At 36.5% G+C, this 18,837-nt stretch overlaps 1 protein-coding gene across 6 annotated transcripts in view; it reads right to left on the minus strand.

Moving 5' to 3' along the window:
• Positions 1–10,674: 10,674 nt before the first annotated feature.
• Positions 10,675–18,837, minus strand: part of LOC115219470 (allantoicase) — a 97,273-nt gene continuing 89,110 nt past the window's right edge. For all 6 annotated transcript variants that reach the window (XM_036508876.1, XM_036508878.1, XM_029789638.2 and 3 more), the window contains 5 exons: positions 16,622–16,762; positions 16,254–16,299; positions 14,277–14,335; positions 13,330–13,387; positions 10,675–11,533 (listed from right to left, as the gene is read on the minus strand). In XM_036508876.1, the coding sequence (XP_036364769.1) occupies positions 11,232–11,533; positions 13,330–13,387; positions 14,277–14,335; positions 16,254–16,299; positions 16,622–16,762 (606 nt within the window). In that variant the 3' untranslated portion in view covers positions 10,675–11,231. The remainder of the gene's footprint in view (positions 11,534–13,329; positions 13,388–14,276; positions 14,336–16,253; positions 16,300–16,621; positions 16,763–18,837) is intronic.

An 18,837-nucleotide genomic window follows, 5' to 3' on the forward strand; every position in this document is an offset into this window, starting at 1 on the left:
GATATATATATATATATATGTATATGTATATATACAAAATAAGAAAATGGAGGAACAGATTCCTTTCAATCATCGACTTACAGATATTACCAATTCATATTGTTTATTAACTACATAAATAGGAACATCCAAATCCAACAAAATAAAACAATATACATCAATAAGTAAGATAGTACTATAAAATGGATCTTACAGCTGTTTCAGCCTGTAGATAAAGGTATCTCATTCTGCCTATATTAGTCAGATGTATTGAGGTTATATGCAGGTAAAAATGAGTTATATATATATATATATATACACATACACACAATATATATATATAACTAAATAAATATATATATATATATATATACACACACACATACACACAATATAATATATAACTAAAAATATATATATATATATATATATATATATATATACATATAAAGATTAGTAGAGTTAGACGTTGGAATAACCATCTAAAGGTATCTGTTTTACATCCGGTATAATTACCTATCTTAAACCTGGACATACATATGCAAGCATATTATACTCATAGGTTACATGTAATGATAAATATTAACAGGAGTTTATCAGGAATCAAATCTAAAGTAAACAGAAATGGAGAAATATTGATCAACAACAATTGACTTATATCCATGATTATTTTTTAATTCAATACAAATAGACTGCATCCCATCTAACAGCTGTTTCTGCTTCCAGTGTTATTTAGTTTTGCCATTGATATGCTAAAAATTATATTCACCAGATTTGGTAATAAAACTGATCTGGGATATGGAGCTTCATCAGAGTGAAGAAAAATACATACATAAAAGAAAGAAGAAGAGCCTAGAGAGGAAAAGGAAAGGCTGAGTATGTTTAAATCATACCATTTTGCTTATGTGTCTATTTGCTTAAAATAGTAATTGGTGGGTTAATTTTTTTCTATAGGGGTGATAGGGTGATAAGTAATTATAAAAAGTAAAAATTTTTTAAAATTTACAATAATGGGATATGCCAATAGGTTTAGTCAAGGAGAGAGTGAAGGTACCATAAAGTTTAGAAGTGATCGTAATAGTTTATAATAATTATGTTTATGTTTGTTCTTTCTCGAGCCACGCCTGGCTCATAAGGGCCGGTTTCCCGGTTTCCTTGGTGTATAGGTTCCCCACCTGGATGGGACGCTGGTTCATCGCAAGTGAGCTGCAAGATGCAGGAGGAAAGAAGAGAAAGTTGTGGTGAAAGAGTCAGCAGAAGTTCACCATTACCTTCTGCCGGAGCTGCGTGGAGCTTAGGTGTTTCGCTCATAAACACACGCATTGCCCAGTCTGAGATTCGAACCCGTGATCCCTCGACCGTGAGTCCACTGCTCTAACCACTAGGCCATGTGCCTCCACAATTTTGTTTATAGTACTAATTAATAGTTTTTACCATAATAAAGTGCCCAACAATTCATTTCAATTATTTATTAATATGTGATAAAGTCTAACTACCTATTGCTAGTAATGGGACTGACCAAGGTCCAGCGTTTAATATAATTAGTCAGTTAAATTTAAAAACAAAGAACAAGCTATTAAAACCATTGTACAGGTTGATATTTATCTATTCATTTCAACCCACATAACAGTCTTAATAGCTTGCCTTTTGTTTTTAAATTTAATTGACTAATTATATCAAATGCTGGACCTTGGTCAGTTCCTTACTGGCAATAGGTGGTTGGACTTAAACACATATTAGTAAGTAAATAATTGAAATGAATTGTTGGGTACTTTATTATGGTAAAAACTATTAATTAGTACTATAAACATGATTATTAAAAACTATATATATATATATATGTGTGTGTGTACATTGTTACATACGTATGTACATATTTATATACATATGTATGTATGTTTGGATTTATGTATGGATGTGTGTTTGCTTCCGTTTGTCTTAACACATGTTAGTTGTAAAAAGGTGTTGCTGTCAGTCAAGTGCTGTCGTTCATTTCCATTCTTCCAGCAAAGCATGTTCAGCCATGGAGAAATATGAACTTGCTCAGAAACAGGTGAGGGTTAGTGACAGGAAGGGCATGCAGCTGTTGGAAATCTACCTCAATGAACTCCCTCCTGTTCTTGCAAGCACGACAAAGTGGATGTTAAAATGAGGAAGAGGAGTGTGGTGGTGGTGGTGGTGGAAGCGGCAGTTAAGATGATGATGATGATGATTGAGAGTTAAATAAGATTGGCAATACAGACAAGAAAGAAAGACAATAGATTGATAGAGAGATAAACCCAAAAGAGGGAGATATAGAAAGACAGAGAGAGAGAGAGAAAGGTAAGTGAGCCAACAGATAAAGACAGATAGGTAGGTAGGTAGGTTGGTATGATGCTCTATATATACTAAATTCCATACAAGTCTTCTCTCTTGCACATCACTGACCAACAATCAAAGTATGTTTACAGTCTTTGTATACTGAAGTCCTGCTCCAAAATGACGTCTAACACTCTTCTTGTTTATAAATGATGTATTTCATAACAATTACGAGGCATGTCTTCTTTTTCCTACTTCTTTCTTTGCAGGAAAGAAGTACGTTATTGTTTAGCACAAAAGAGTATGGAAAAGAAGATATGTCATACATTTGCTACAAAATAAGATTTAGCATTTGAATGACAAATGTTAAGGACTTTTATAAAGACATGAATATAGGTAAAAAATATAAACACCGATGTATACATATATATGTATATATACACACACATACACTTAGGCATGTATATATATATATTATATATGTTATTTAGAGATAGCAGTCCCCATCATCACACCATGTGAAAGAATTTAATTTAATACTTACTACTCATTTCTAAATCTCTGCTACACGTGTTTCTTGAGGTTCTTTTACAGTTCCTTAAGCACGCAGTGTTTTACAGGAACCTTTCTTAAATTGTAACCCCAATCATCAGGCCTCTAAATAACTTTATCATAGTTCTATACCAAATTCTATATTTTAATTTTAACAGATAAGTATGCGTGTGTGCAAATAGATTCGCCAGACCTTACTGTGCAAGCTATAATTTAATTCAAATAAAATTAATGAAAATAAAAAAATTAAAATAAAAAATAAAAAATTTACAAAAACTAAATTCTTACGTAACTTATGTCTATAAAGTTACATAAGTTATATGCCATTCATATAAAATTAATAATATGTAAGGATAAAAATAAAATATATACTTTGCTGTGGGCACGTAACAAACACCATCCGATCGTGGCCGTTCGCCAGCTTCATCTGGCACCTGTGTCGGTGGCACATAAAATCACCCACTACACTCTCGGAGTGGTTGGCATTAGGAAGGGCATCCAGCTGTAGAAACACTGCCAGATCTGACTGGCCTGGTGCAGCCTTCGGGCTCCTCAGACCCCAGTTGAACCGTCCAACCCATGCTAGCATGGAAAGCGGACGTTAAATGATGATGATGATGATGATGATATAATACTGACAAATAATAACAAATAAATATATTTGAATAAAAACTATAGTTAAATGTGGACATACACAAGTATGAATAACAAAATGCAAAAAGAAAATTTACAAATGATAAGAATGATAAAAATTTTAAATTTACAAAGTAAAAATTAGAGCGTAATAACTTAAGAGTAACGTAATAACTTATTACGCTCTAATTTTTACTTTGTAAATTTTATATAAAGTGGAAGAAGTGCTAATGATGTAGATTTGTTTACAATGAGTCTTAACTTGTGTGACCCACACATTATGATTTCAAAACCATCTTCTGTGGCACATATAGAATGAGACATGCAGTATCAGATAGAAAAGTGCTACAAACTTCCACTGACTAGACTGTAGCCTTGAGTGATGCCTTCTTAACCATTTCATCTGGCATTGTTTCCTCTTCTGCCAGTTCAAGGAGTCAGATCAGTCGTTGTTGTCTACATCCGCAGCTCCACTGCTGAGGTCTTGAAGAGGGGCTTCAATCTGGATTCTCTCTTTTGATATTGGAACCATTGGTGCTAAGGCGGTGATAGCTGGCAGAGTCGTTAGCATGCCTGGCAAAATGCTTAACGGCATTTCATTGGTCTTACTGTTCTGAGTTCAAATTCTGCTGAGATCGACGTTGCCTTTCATCTTTTCAGGATCGACAAAATAAGTACCAGTTGAACACTGGGGTTGATATAATCGACTTGGCCCAACCCACCAATCTCCCACTACACCCAAAATCGCTAGCCTAGGGCCAAAATTTGAAATCAATATTAGCACCATGGGTAGCCCTGACAGGAGTGTGAGACTGTTGATGGCATTGTTTTTAGTTTAATTGCCCTACACAAGCTCTCCACCACAACAAAGAATGACTATCAGAAAGATATGTGTGTGTGTGCATGTGTGCCTGAATATGTGTGTGTGTGTGTTTGTGTGCATGCACATATGCAAGCATGGCTGTGTGATTAAGAAGCTTGCTTCCCAACCATGAGGTTTCAGGTTCAGTACCACTGCACAGCACCTTGGACAAGTGTCTTCTACTATATCCCAAGTTAACAAAAAACTGAAAGAAACCCACATTCATGTGTGTGTGTGTGTGTGTATGTATGTACAATTATCTTGACATGATGATGGCTGTAAATGAGCATTGCCTTCTAGTGTCTTCAGTGGTAAAGCATTTCTGGCCCTGAGAAATATTACCTTGCTTGAAAACAAATAAGAATTGGCAACAGGAAGGGCACCCAACCATAGAAAATTTGCCTCTACAAATTCCTTCTGACCCAGGGACATTAAATGATGAGACGTGTGTGATTCAGCAGTATAAGATGTAGACTCAGAGAATCATGTGGCTATCACAGAAACGTCCATAATTTCTTCAATACCATCATTAATACTACATGAGGAAGGTTGCAAAGCAGCTGTAATCCTATAGAAGTCACATAGCTAAATAACTATATATTCATTTTTCATTATCTCCTATCTTTATGTTTTTACATATATATATATATATATATATTTATATTGGGTTGTCCGGAAAGTTCATGCCGATTTATAGTAGCATACCTTTCAACTTATTTTAGAACATGATTAAGTCCATAAAATAGGATTTGACTACACCTCCATTTAGAGCACAGTTTAAGCTATCTTTTCTTGGAAGAAGATTTATGTTCCTATAACCTGTGTTAATTCTGTAACCCTTTAAAATGGAAGATAAGAAAGTTCATTTTCAGCACTTGACGCTTTGAGAACCAGACAAAAGTTCCTGCAGCTCAGCTGGGATGTGTTACCCCACCCTCCATATTCACCAGATATTGCTCCTTCGGATTTCCACTCATTCCTGGTCTCTGCAGAATAGCCTTAGTGGTAAAAATTTCAATTCCTTGGATGATGTAAAACGATACCTTGATGAATTCTGTGAATAGAGTATTTTCAAGTTAAAGGAAAGATGGAGACGCATTTTGCAACAAAATGGTTCATATTTGGTTGATTAAAAATGTAATATGGCAAGTATATATTGACCTTTTTCTTTCCTTTAAAAATTGGCACGAACTTTCTGGACAACCCAATATATATATATATATATATATATATATATATGTGTGTGTGTGTGTGTATGTTTGGAGGAATATATTATCCAGGCAGATACTGTATTGGCTCTCAGTTGAGGGCTTCTATTTGTTGCTAGTCACTCTGTGTATTCTTCCAATGGGTAATTCTGTGTACACTTCGCTGGACAGTAAAAATTGTCAGGAGTATATATTATTATCAATAATAGAAAGTATGGAAGCTTGTTCATCCACAAAATTGATTTTATAATTTTATACAGCATATTATAAATAACCTGCTCATATTTCTGTTGCACCAACTACTCATGGTTGGAGATGCAATCTTGCATTATTATCGGTGAAGCTTCATTAGGGTCCATCTATTTTCTGAGAGAGAAGTAAATTTGGATCTTTTTGGTTTGAACAGCAGTTTTTAAAAATAATTTCTAGGTAACTAAAAAATTTTAAACTTCGTATACTGGTAGAATGTGTTTATAAAACATCTTTTTCTCTTGGTTTTATTGAGAAAAATTCTATGGTTTGTAAGAAATTTGTTTTTTTTTCTTCAATTTCTGCAGTTTCAACCAGTCAATGATGTCTACTGAGGTAAAAAAAAACATTCTGTGCCATATGAATATGTTCCTCGTTTAAGAAACAGATTGGGTTTATTTACATTTCTGAAGAAAAAAAGATACCCTTCCTCCCACCCCTAACCCTAACCCTAAAACAGATTGAAATGCAATAGATCGATACTAGGGTCATAATTATGGGTGATAATTTCATATGACACCACTAGAAAAAACTGCCATTCAAACCGAAAAGATCCGTAAATTTGTTAGTGCTATGAAATAAATTTGGTGGATGAACAAGTCTCCATATTCTCTATATATAAATATTTTGCAAGAGAGATAGGAAAAATTTTGGCAATAAATGTACGAGATAAATTATGTGCCAAAGTTACTTTATTTGTTTATTCTCATTACTATTTCAGCATGTACTTTGAAGTCTATGCCTCACCCAGGTTGAATAAAGTCAAAATATACCCACAGTTGTCATCCGTACTTGCCAGAAAGACTTTAACCCTTTAGCATTCAAATTAGTCTGTCGAATGTAATAATTATTTATTCACATTGTTTTGAATTAAGCATGCATTATCTTGTAGCTTTGAGTTTTCAATGATGTGATTGTTTATTTTAAAATGGCATTGTAGGGTAAGCGTGAGAGGCAGGATCTGGCCAGTTTGAACCTAGAACAAGTAGAATATTTGGGTCAGATATAGCTGAAGGTTAAAAGTATTATTAGTTGATGATGTGACAAATATTTTTTGTCACTGTATAATTATTACTGATTAGCTTTTTGATGTTCTTAGATTAAATATGTCAGCACTAACTTACCAAAATATATATAATTTCACATTAAGGAGGTTTGTGCGTTATGATTTGTATTTAAAGTCCATGAAAAGGCACATGCATGATTTGGACATTAAACACCAAAAGTGAATGATAATTGCGTGATCTGAAATCACGGGTTTTAATCTAGGGGACATAACTCCATAATTATATATTTAACAATTGTTCCTTAATATTGGGTTAAATGGTAGTTATACTACGGACTTTATCCTGTTATCTCCCTTAACAACAGCAAATTCTATATAACTTCTGTTGCTAAGCATAACACTACTTCATATATCAGCTTCAAACGTCTTTGAAATCCTTAGAATAGGGATCTTGATATCATATATGTAAACACAAACTATTTAAATTTTTTTACAATTCCTAATAATATAATAGGATTTTTTAAACATCAATGGTTGAGGGCTTCATCCAAGTGAAACCGGAATTAAAAGGGTTCCATAGGAGTAAGAAAATGGTTGAGAACCACAGGTCTACATAATCAGGGATCTCCTGAGGGCCAAACAACTACAACAACAATTTCAAACACAAGACAAATAGAACAAAAACAAAACAAGATACACTTTTTAGCATCCAATAAGCTTTGTTAAATAACAAGATGGCAGAATATTTTTTTTATTTATTTATGTTTACATTTTCGTAAAAAAAAAACCATTTAATTTTTACAATATTTTTAGTATAAATTATTGTTCTTTCTTTAAATTAAATTAAAATAAATTAAATCGAGTTACTTTTATTGAAGTCCTTGACATTGGTATAAATTTGTATTGGTTGTGGAGTTTCAACATAAATTAAATTACCTTCAAGTAACAATTTATTTATATCACTTTTTATATTTTGCAGTTGGTGAGTCAACTTCCTCATTGGTTTCTTGAAAACAAACACCGATTCACTGTAAATTGGATGGCAATTGTGTAACTTCATATGGAACAAATATTGCAAGGGACTGTTTGAAATGAATCAGTTTTCTCACTGATGTTAATATCCTTTGCCTCTGTGTGTGTGTGTATATATATGTGTGCATGAGTGTGTGTGTATGTGTATATATATATATATATATATATATATATATATAATATATATATATATATATATATATATATTTTTTTTTTTTTTGTTCTTGTTTCAGCTCAGAGCTGTGGCCATGCTGATGCACCACCGTTTAAAAAAAATATGGAGCGCTTCACGAATTTGCGTGTCATCCTTGCGCATATATATATATGCTTATGTGTGCATATATATTTGTATGTGTGTGTGTGTATATATAAATATATATATACACACATATATCATATATATATATATATATATATATATATGTATGTATGAAATGATAATGAAGAACAATACATATATACACACACAACCACGGACAGACGATGGTCTTACAAACAGTTTATACCTATCAAATTCCACTCAAACTGAAGCAATGGTTAAAAACAAACAAAAATAAAACCCAGTTGCTAAATGCTAAAAATGCTGTGCAGAGAGGTCAAACATCAAACAAAGAACATGATTGCTAAGTATAATTCTCAACTGCACAATGATGCTTCTGCTAGCATCACACACGCATCTAAATCATAGCTTCACAAAGTGTACCTCCCATAGGTCTTGTCTATTATGATATAGTGTATTATAGTATAGATATAGTTTGCTATACTATATAGTTTACTATGGTTACTATAATCCAGAAGCTTAGGTCTCTAACTTAGAGGTCGTCCAGGTAACACATGTGATATCATTGCACTGCCATGCAGACCTCACATTTGCACTAGTGCCATGGAAAGCATGGGGTAGAATCTGTTGTGTAGATAACAGATAGTTCCTTTGCATTATATTGCCCAGGTACCATTTTGAGATGCCATTCCACTCCAGATTCTGTTATAGTAGATAACCAAACTTTAGGGTCTTTAGTCACGAATGAATTATTTGGTCTCCATGTGATACCTATTGATAATAATAATCAAGCTAGTTAGACTATTTTTACTTAACTCTTTTGATATCAAAACCAACTTGAGACCTCTTCTGCATAGTCATAAATTGGTTAACTATTAAAACTTTTCCATTGAAGTTTTTTCAAATTTTTTTCATCCTAACAATACAAAATTCTTGGTTTTCAAGAATTTGTTTTTACTAAATTTCTCCAAATTCTATGTTTACTTCTAAATTAATTGAAATACATAACAGTGTATTTCATTACAATTATAGTCACATAACAACGATATTGAAATAACACAGGAAGGTTACAGGCTGATATTCTTTAACACTGGACTCTCCACTTACAGCAAGAACTATTCTGAAAGTGACATGTCCTGCAACATAATCCCATAATCCAGAGAGAAAGGTAGGAGACCTTCATTTACTTTTCCTGAGTTCAGATGACTTTTACCATCCATTTCGTTCTTATTTTATTCATGATCCTATTTAATATTTTTGCCATCTTGTGCACATGAGCAGCAGTATAGAGTGAAGTGTGGCATAATGAGTTGAGTATAGCATGAAGTATGGAGTATAATGTAGAGTGGAGTTAGTGTGGTAAGAAATTAAATATATGTAGCATGAATTGTAGAGTATAGACATGGCATGTCTAACTTGAACTTGCATGAAGCATGAATAGTATGTGTCTGTATATATATAAATATATATATAGCATAGAGTGTAATGATGACTTGGTATCGATTCCTGAGAGTAAAGCGAACTGAAGCTGTATAAAATAAAGTGATTAATCCAGAAACAGAAGAGAAAATCCTTGGCATGTCTGAATTCAGAACACATGAACAATTAGTCTCATGGTTCAACCACTCAACCATCTTGTCTAAACGATTGTATGCAAATACTATGAGGGCAACCCTGCATGGTTAACAAGTGCTTCTTAAATTTGTGCGTTCAAAGTCCTTTTGTGTATCTAAAAACATACATTGTTCTTGTTGTGAGAAATGCTTGGGGATTAGGTTAGAACAACCAAATTAATGAGAAATCACATAATCTCTAAAAAAACATTTGAGCGAGAGTGTTACCAGTGCTGCTGGACTGGCTCCTGTGCAGGTGGCATGTAAAAAACACCATTTGAGCGTGGCTGTTGCCAGTATCGCCTGACTGGCCCTCATGCCAGTGGCACATAAAAGCACCCACTCGGAGTGGTTGGCATTAGGAAGGACATCCAGCTGTAGAAACTCTGCCAGATAAGATTGGAGACTGATGCAGCCATCTGGTTCGCCAGTCCTCACTCAAATCATCCAACCCATGCTAGCATGGAAAGCAGACGTTAAACGATAATGATGATGATAATTAGAAACTAAACTTTTCCAATTGCCATTCTCCTTGCATTCTGTTATAAAATCCAGGGTGGCAGTGTCCTGTGCCTGCCTGTTTACATGTAAATGGGTAAAGATTCCCTTTGCTCACAAATGACCATGGGATTACACCTAGAAAATTCACAAGTCCAAGCAAGGTTGTTTACGGAAGACCAGCAGTCGCCCATGCATACCAGCCTCCCCTCTCCATGCCACTGAAGTTATCCAAGGGAAAGGCAAAAGCTGATACAGCTTGGTACCAGTGATATCGCTGCTCATTTCTACAGCTGAGTGAACTGGAGCAACATGAAATAAAGTGTCTTGCTCAAGAGTACAACACAGCCTGGTCTGAGAATCAAACTCACAACCTTATGATTGTAAGCCCAATCCTCTAACCACCGAGCCATGCTTCTTCACATTATTTAAATGTATATACTTTATAAAAACTCTGTTGCATACATGAGGATTATATTAAATAAAAACTGAGATCACTGTGTGTAAACATATTCTATGTTGTGGCAATTGTTTTATGCTACATCACACAGCTTATGAAATATTCCATGATGTCTATATAAACATACTCAGTAGAGCTATGGATCTTGTTTTCACTTCGTTCATTTTACAATGCACTACACAGCATAGGAAATAATCCAGTATGTGTACATAAGCATACACTGTCTTATTATGAAATGAATTTGGTTGTAAAAACCCAATTTAACAAAGGGAGCTGAGGGGTTTAAGTCCTTCAATAAATATATTTCATTCAGTGATGAATGATTTACACAGTAACAGACTATAAAAACTAAATTTCGGTATCAGATGGTAAGCAGCAAGGATGAAGTTGTCTGTAGTACCAATGGAATTATGGGTCTTGCACCATAACAATAATTTAAGCAAAAATAAAATACATAAAAAAAGTTTTTAAAAAATAACAAAAAAAACTTGCAACGGTAGGAGGGATGAAAATGGCAGAGAAAGCAAAGAAAATTAAGAGGAAGACAAGAGAGAACTGTTTTTAAAGACGGCACAAGAGTTGTGTTGACTTGTGACCCCAGATGTGGACGTGTTCTAGCAATGAATCCATTAAGGATTCCAGGCGATGCTCCACTGGGGACGGTGATGGGAGCAACAAAGTCAGACGAAGACGGATATGAGATCTGACAATATGGGAAGCAATTTGAATGGTATGCGATGAGCAAGGGAGGAGACCTGTTGAAGAGACCAAGACAAACCATGGGACCGGATCACTGCATTTTGATGTTTCGCTCTTGAACGATTCCTCTACCATTTTCTCTTGTTCTGCTGACATAGAACAAGCTGCAAGAGAAAAGCAAATCTAAAACATTATCCCCAATCAAGAAATGTGTGTAATTACATATATATGTATGAGGTGAAGTCAGAAATTATCAACACTTTCACAATAACATCATCATCATCATCATCATCGTTTAACGTCCACTTTCCATGCAGGCATGGGTTGGACGATTTTGACTGAGGGCTGACGAACCAGATAGTTGCACCAGGCTCCAATCTTGATTTAGCAGAGTTTCTACAGCTGGATGCTCTTCCTAATGCCAACCACTCCAAGAGTGTAGTGGGTGCTTTTTACGTGCCACCGGCATGAGGGCCAGTCAGTTAGTACTGGCAACGACCTTGCTCGAATCCTTTTACACATGGCACCAGCACAGGTGCCAGTAAGACGACTTTGGTAACGATCATGCTCGAATGGTGCCCTTTTACGTGCCACTGGCATGGAAGCCAGTTGGCTGCTCTGGCAACGATCACACTCGGATGGTGCTCTTGGCATCCTACTAGCACGGGCACAAGTGCCAGTAAGGCGAGTAACATACCTTTATTATTGTCATATTGTCTTCTGTGCAGGCGTGCTTATAGTTGGTACTATAGGGGGCACGTGATCAGAGTTTGAGCCTGATCACAACATTTTTCTTTCTGGCTTTACAGTGTAAGCATGGCCACTCCACTAGCAATAGAACAAAGAGCAGTGATCCAAGAGACAGTAAAGGTGAACTGGTTCACCATTACCATCTCTTGGGCTTGCTGAATCTTCTCATCAGTGGTGGAGGTTGTCCTGCTTCCTCTTCATGCGTCATGCTTGTCCAGTCACTTATAAACTTCTTGATCCACTCATACACACTTCTATGTGGTAGAGCACTGTCCCCCGTTTTGTGCTAAAAGCCACCAATGAATTTTAGCACCTGACACAACTTTCATCCAGTGAAATTGGATCACTGCTCTTTGTTCTCCTTTGGTGCTCATTGCTAGTGGAGTGGCCATGCTTACACTGTGAAGCCAGAAAGAAAAAGGGTACAATCAGGCTCAAACTTCCATCACATGACCACAATAGTACCAACTATAAGCACACATGCACAGAAGTGAGTGTGACAATAATAAATATATGTTATGGCAAAAGTGTGGATAATTTTTTACTTCTCCTTGTACGTGGGTGTATGTCTGTTTGAACGCATGTGCGTGTGTGCATGCATATGTGCATAAAGGCACATGTACATGTATAGATGTATATGCAAGCATTTACATGTTATATGCATTATGCCTTCTCTCAGACTCCTATAGACTACCTAACCATGCCATCTCCCTCTTTTGCTGTCCCCACTGGCAACTGTATCATCTTACTATTCTTGCTGATCACCACCATCTTCTCTCCCTTCTACATTCCTCTATCTTCCTCAGCCCATTGCTTTTTGCCCATCCGCTCTTCAAACCCTACCCATTTTGGCAGCCTGACCCCCAACTCATTCTCTTTACCATACAATCTTGCAAACCAGCCAACCATCCAACCACCCACTTCTACTCAGTGTGTACCTTGTGTGGGCCACCAGTGCAACTCATCAGCATTATCTCTTGCAGCTCCTACAGACCATTTTCTCTCTCAACCTTTACCTTACTACATGCGAGTAACTACGCAGGTCCTTCTACAAGAATCTGTTCTGCCCACTCCAGCTCCCACCTTATCAATACACACATAAATAAATATACACATTCAAAACACATACAGATGCACACAAACACACACTACATATGATGCTAACTAACATAGTGAAGAACACCATTGTGCAATGAAGGAAAATCCTTACCATCAATCGTGAGGAATGCAAGGAATTTGCCAGGAAACTTCCCTGTTTTCAGTTCAACCTGAAATGGAAATAAAGACTTGGTTAAAACTTAGTATTTCAAAGAGTTTCATTTTTTATCTTTTACTTGTTTCAGTCATTAGACTGCGTCCATGCTGGGGCACTGCTGTGAAGCATTTTAGTCAAGCAAATTGACTCCAAGTACTATTTTTTCTCTTTTTTTTAAAGCCTGCTGCTTATTCTATCACTCTCCCTTGTCAATATTCTAACTTACAGGGATGTAAACACACCAACACCAGTTGTGAAGCAGCAGTGGGGGATGAACACACACATGACAAGCTCTTTCAGTTTCCGTTTACCAAATCCAGTCACAAGGCTTTGGCCGGCCTGAGACTATAGTAGAAAACACTTGCCCAAGGTGCCACTCAGTGGGACTGAACCCAGAACCATGTGGCTAAGAAGCAAGCTTCTTACCACACAGCCACACACACACACACACATACATACATATATACATACATACACACACGACAGGCTTCCTTCAGTTTCTATCTATTAAATCCACTCAAAAGCTGGTTGGTCCAAGGCTATAGTAGAAGACACTTGCCCAAGGTAGCGCACAGTGAGACTTGAACTTGGAACAATGTGGTTGGGAATCAAACTTATTACCACACAAACACACTTACACCTATTCTTACCACACAGCCTCACCTGTGCGGTGTTGTGGTGTGGTGAGCATGATATAGAGAGGGTGTTATAGCCACTAACCAGCTGTAGAGGCTTTGTTTATTTTCAAAAGGACACTAGGATAGGCTACAGTGAATACAGCCCTAACACATGCTTGCACACACACACACACACACACACACACATGTGTGCACAAGCCTTCCTATATTCTCATGCATACATATACAATCAAACAAAATTAAAAACAGAGTTGCTTTGCTTACTTTTGATATATTACCTGGGCAGGCCAACCTGTATATGGCCCAAACCTCCTGCCAATTTCCTGGAAAAAAACAACAGCAATAATAATAATAATCCTTTCTACAATTGGCACAAGGCCTGAAATTTTGGGGAGGGGAGTAGTCGATTACATTGACCCCCAGTGTTTCACTGGTACTTTATCAACCCTGAACGAATGAAAGACAAAGTCAACCCCAGCAGAATTTGAACTCAGAACATCCTGATGGATGAAATGCCACAGCATTTTACCTGGCATGCTAACAATTCTGCCAGCTCGCTACCTTAACAACAACAACAAAAACAATAACGATTTCAAATTTTGGCACAAAGCCAGTGTTCAATTGATACATGTTTATCAACCCTGAAAGGATGAAAGGCAAAGAAGACTTTAGAACATAAAGACATACAAAAATGCTGCCAAGCATTTTGCCCAGCGTAAGAATGATTCTGCTAGCTCACTGCCTTATATAATAATAATAATAAATGCCAGGCAGTGGCTCTCATGGCTTCTGATCTTAACTGATTGGAAGTGTTATCATGTACATTGTTTTGTCTTGGTATGAAAATATTCTGCTCAATACCACAGATTTGCTTGTCAGTTGTTTGACCATAACCAGTTGAGCATGTCCCTTAGTGGCTGACAATCTGTGCATCTCTGATCACGGGCAGAAGTAGCTGGGAAGCATCATAGCCGTGTGTTGAAAGGAATTCTTGGAGGTTTGGATAATTCACCTTTGGAAACATGGGTGTTTCATTCAACGTCCTTAACCCTTTCGTTACCAACCCGGCTGAAACCGGCTCTGACTCTGAGTACAAATGTCTTGTTTTCACAAGTTTTTAATTAAAATCTTCCACCAGACTTTAATCACAATTTATGTTCCTAACACTAGCTTAATGATAACTAAGTTATTTTACTAAATTCTTTGTTCTATTTAAAGTAATTGAAAGAAACACAGAGCATCTCAAAATAAATACAGTAACAAAAGGGTTAAACAACCCTTATTCAGGGACCTTTTGAGTGGGATGGGTTGGTTACTCAACCAGAAGAAAATTCTAACTGGGCCCCACCTGCAAGGTCATGCGCTGTTTATCTTGATATGAGATCACCATGTTGCACACATATAGTTGTGATGCATGTGCCTGGTGTACCCTTATCAGACAGGTACTCATGATGGGTATACTGGGCTTCATATATTTTAACCCAGTGTCACTTTGATGGCATGCACTGCTCTCTCACTCAATAATAATAATAATAATAATGCACATATATTTAAACAAATGAAACAAACAAAAATTTAATTAGAAAAAGAAATTGTGAAAATTTTTTTCCTCTCTTTCCCCTGAACCATATTAAAATACTGAAATTGTTCAAGTGAGATTGAATCCCTGATGAACTTGACAGAGTCAGAATCTCTCAGGGACAGAGTTGAAAAATCTCTTGGAATAGGAAGAGATTTGTACTGAAGAATTTTAGTTGAATAAACCCACCCCACTACGTTTATTTCTGAAGCCTTGTACTTATTCTTTAGTCTCTTTTGCTAGACCGCTAAGTCATGAGGATGTAAACACACTGACACTAGTTGTGAAGCAGTGGTGGAGGACAAACACAAAGACACACACACAAGAAAAAAATTACTGAGGGAAAAGATCAGTTAGGGTTAGGGTACCAGTTGAATGCTGGGGTTGATGTAATTGATTAGCCCCTCCCTCGAAATTACTGGTCTTTTGCCAAAAGATCAGTTTCAGAGTTTAGAATTTAAAGAAAAACATGAAAATAATAATTTAGAATTTAGAGAAAAATGTGAAAATAATAATAGACCAAAGTAAAAAAAAAGCATATGTTTAAATTTGAAGTGAATCAGTGAATTCAATGTTGAAAACAAGAGTTTAATCAGAAACCTCCAGATGTTCACAAATGCAATGCAAAAAAAAACCCATATATCAAAACAAAATTAACACACCTGCCTTGAAGATGTTCTGAGATTCGCAAATTGGTAATTGGTCATTCTAGAAGATAGAAGAGTAAAATATAAAAGAGTTATTGTAATCAGATTTCACACTGAAACAAAAAAAAAACCTTCATACAGACATGTGCACACACACACACACACACACACACATGCATGCATAACTGTGCATGCAACAGACAAATTGTGCTAGCACCTCCTAAATATTGCCTAAAGATACAAGGAAGTTATGGTTATAATGCCATTGCTTATAAGTCTGATGACCAACAGCAACAGACCGTATTTAACTCCTTTCTCTTTGGCATCCACAAGAAGCATACTAAAAACAGAATAAAAAGTATATGAAAGGATTGTCAGCTTACCTCCCTTGAAAACCTCTGGTAAGTGCTCAATTGACTGTCAGTGGCAGAGGGCAAGTGGATGGTTAGAGCCAGTTGTTTCATTGTAGGACAACTTGCAGCAATGCACATACTGCCATTCATTAGAGATAGTAAGTCAAGTAGCTGTAAGTTGATGGATAAGTAGGTTAAGGACAGAGTACAATTAATGATGGAAGATTCTAGAAAGGGGATGAGAGAGACAAGCAGAATGACAAAACAAAACGGAACGTAGAAGTATAAAATAATAATATATTTTGTAACAGGATCTTTAACACAAATGCAAAAGTGGTTCTGCGGCACATGTGTGAGACAAAGTGAGTCACAAAGTTCTCCTTCAACAAGATCCAAACATCTGTGAATAAATGTGCATCGCCTTACTAGCACTTGAAAAAACATTCAAGCGAGGTCGTCGCCAGTGCCGCTGGACTGCCTCCTATGCAGGTGGCACATAAAAAGCACCATTTGAGTGTCGCCGTTGCCAGTACCGCCTGACTGGCCCTCGTGCCGGCTACACTCTCGGTGTGGTTGTCGTTAGGAAGGGCATCCAACTGTAGAAACTCTGTCAGATCAGACTGGAGTCTGGTGCAGCCATCTGGTTCGCCAGACCTCAGTCAAATCATCCAACCCATGCTAGCATGGAAAGCGGGCGTTAAACGATGATGATGATGATTTCCTTTGGGTGAGAGGGCGAAACAAATTCAAAAACCAAGCCTTGTGGAAAAAAGGCAAACCAACAACCTACTGAAACCAAGACCTAGAGAAGGAAATGGGGTTAGCTGCATCAAATGCTATGGAAACCTGTTATCAACATTACAAAGCAAGCCCTCCGGTGTGACACTCCAAAGGAGATGCAAGTGTGGCAGGCCAAAAACAAAATGAAGATCCATTGAAACTGTAGAGGTGTATGGCCTAGTGGTTGGGGTATTGGACTCATGATCATAACATTGTGGTTTCAATTCCTGGACCGGGCAACAAGTAGTGTTCTTGAGCAAAGCACTTCATTTCATGTTGCTCCATTCCACTCAAAAAATGAGTAATCCTGCAACGGACTGGTATCCCATCCAGGTAGGGAATTTATATGCCATGGAAACCGGCCCTTATGAGTTAGCATGATTCAAGAAGATAACTTAGGTAACTTTACAGAAACTGAACACTGACAGGGGAATAAATGTAATCAATTACCACAGATCAAAATCGATAGAGATATTTTATTGACACCCTATGCTCAACATGGAGTTAAAAAAGGATTAAGAAGAAGATTTTCTGTTATATGTGAAGTGTATTTTGTTATATCACGTAATTAAAATCTTTTTCTGAAGCATTGTTATGTTTTGAAAATCAGACACCTAAAATCATTTTTTATAAAAATACTGGTAAGTTTTTTAGCCATGGCTTCCAGGTTCAGTCCTGCAGCATGGCATTTTTGTCAAGTGTCTTCTATCATAGCCTGAAATTGACTAAAGCCTTGTGAGCAGATTTGGTAGATGGAAACTGAAAGAAGACTGTCATATACATGTGTGTCAACTGCTTGTTCCTCATCACTGCTTGACAACCATTGTTGGTGTGTTTATGTCCAGATAACTTAATGGTTTGGCAACAGGCTTTACAAAAAAATATTCATTTGAATAAAATTGCTCAAGGCAGTGTCCCTGCATGGCCAGTCACATAACTGAAACAAGTAAAAGCTAAAAGATGTATATAATATATCGTTGCTTTTATGCAAAAGTGTCGTTAAGTCCAAAACATTGCTTTTTCAGAAAATGAAAAATTAGTTTCACCATTCCATAGCAAAATCATTGTAATCATCATCATCATTATCATCATCCAGTGTTTTAAGTCTGAGTTTTGTTCCCATTAATGGGGGTGGCTGGACCTACTTCAATGCCATAGCAACTGAGGCAGGCAGGTGCAGCCCACCACAACCTTTGGACTAGCTGGTGCCCATTCTCCCTTGCTATCATGAAGCATTTTTGGAGCTGGATTTTCTACAGGGAGCATGCCCTTGCTTAATACACTTTGACAATTTTTGATGTCTTGGCATCTGAAGCAGCTGGAGATACAATAGTTTGACAAAAAGAACTGGCTATTGCAAGCAAAAGTAAATATTGAAAAAAGAACATATTTGGCTAAATTTGGACATACAACAGTTTAACACAATAGCAATGATATATATTCTTTTATTGTTTTACTTGTTTCAG

The sequence above is a fragment of the Octopus sinensis genome, linkage group LG14 (assembly GCF_006345805.1).
Source record: "Octopus sinensis linkage group LG14, ASM634580v1, whole genome shotgun sequence".
NCBI classification, from domain to species: Eukaryota; Metazoa; Mollusca; class Cephalopoda; order Octopoda; family Octopodidae; genus Octopus; species Octopus sinensis.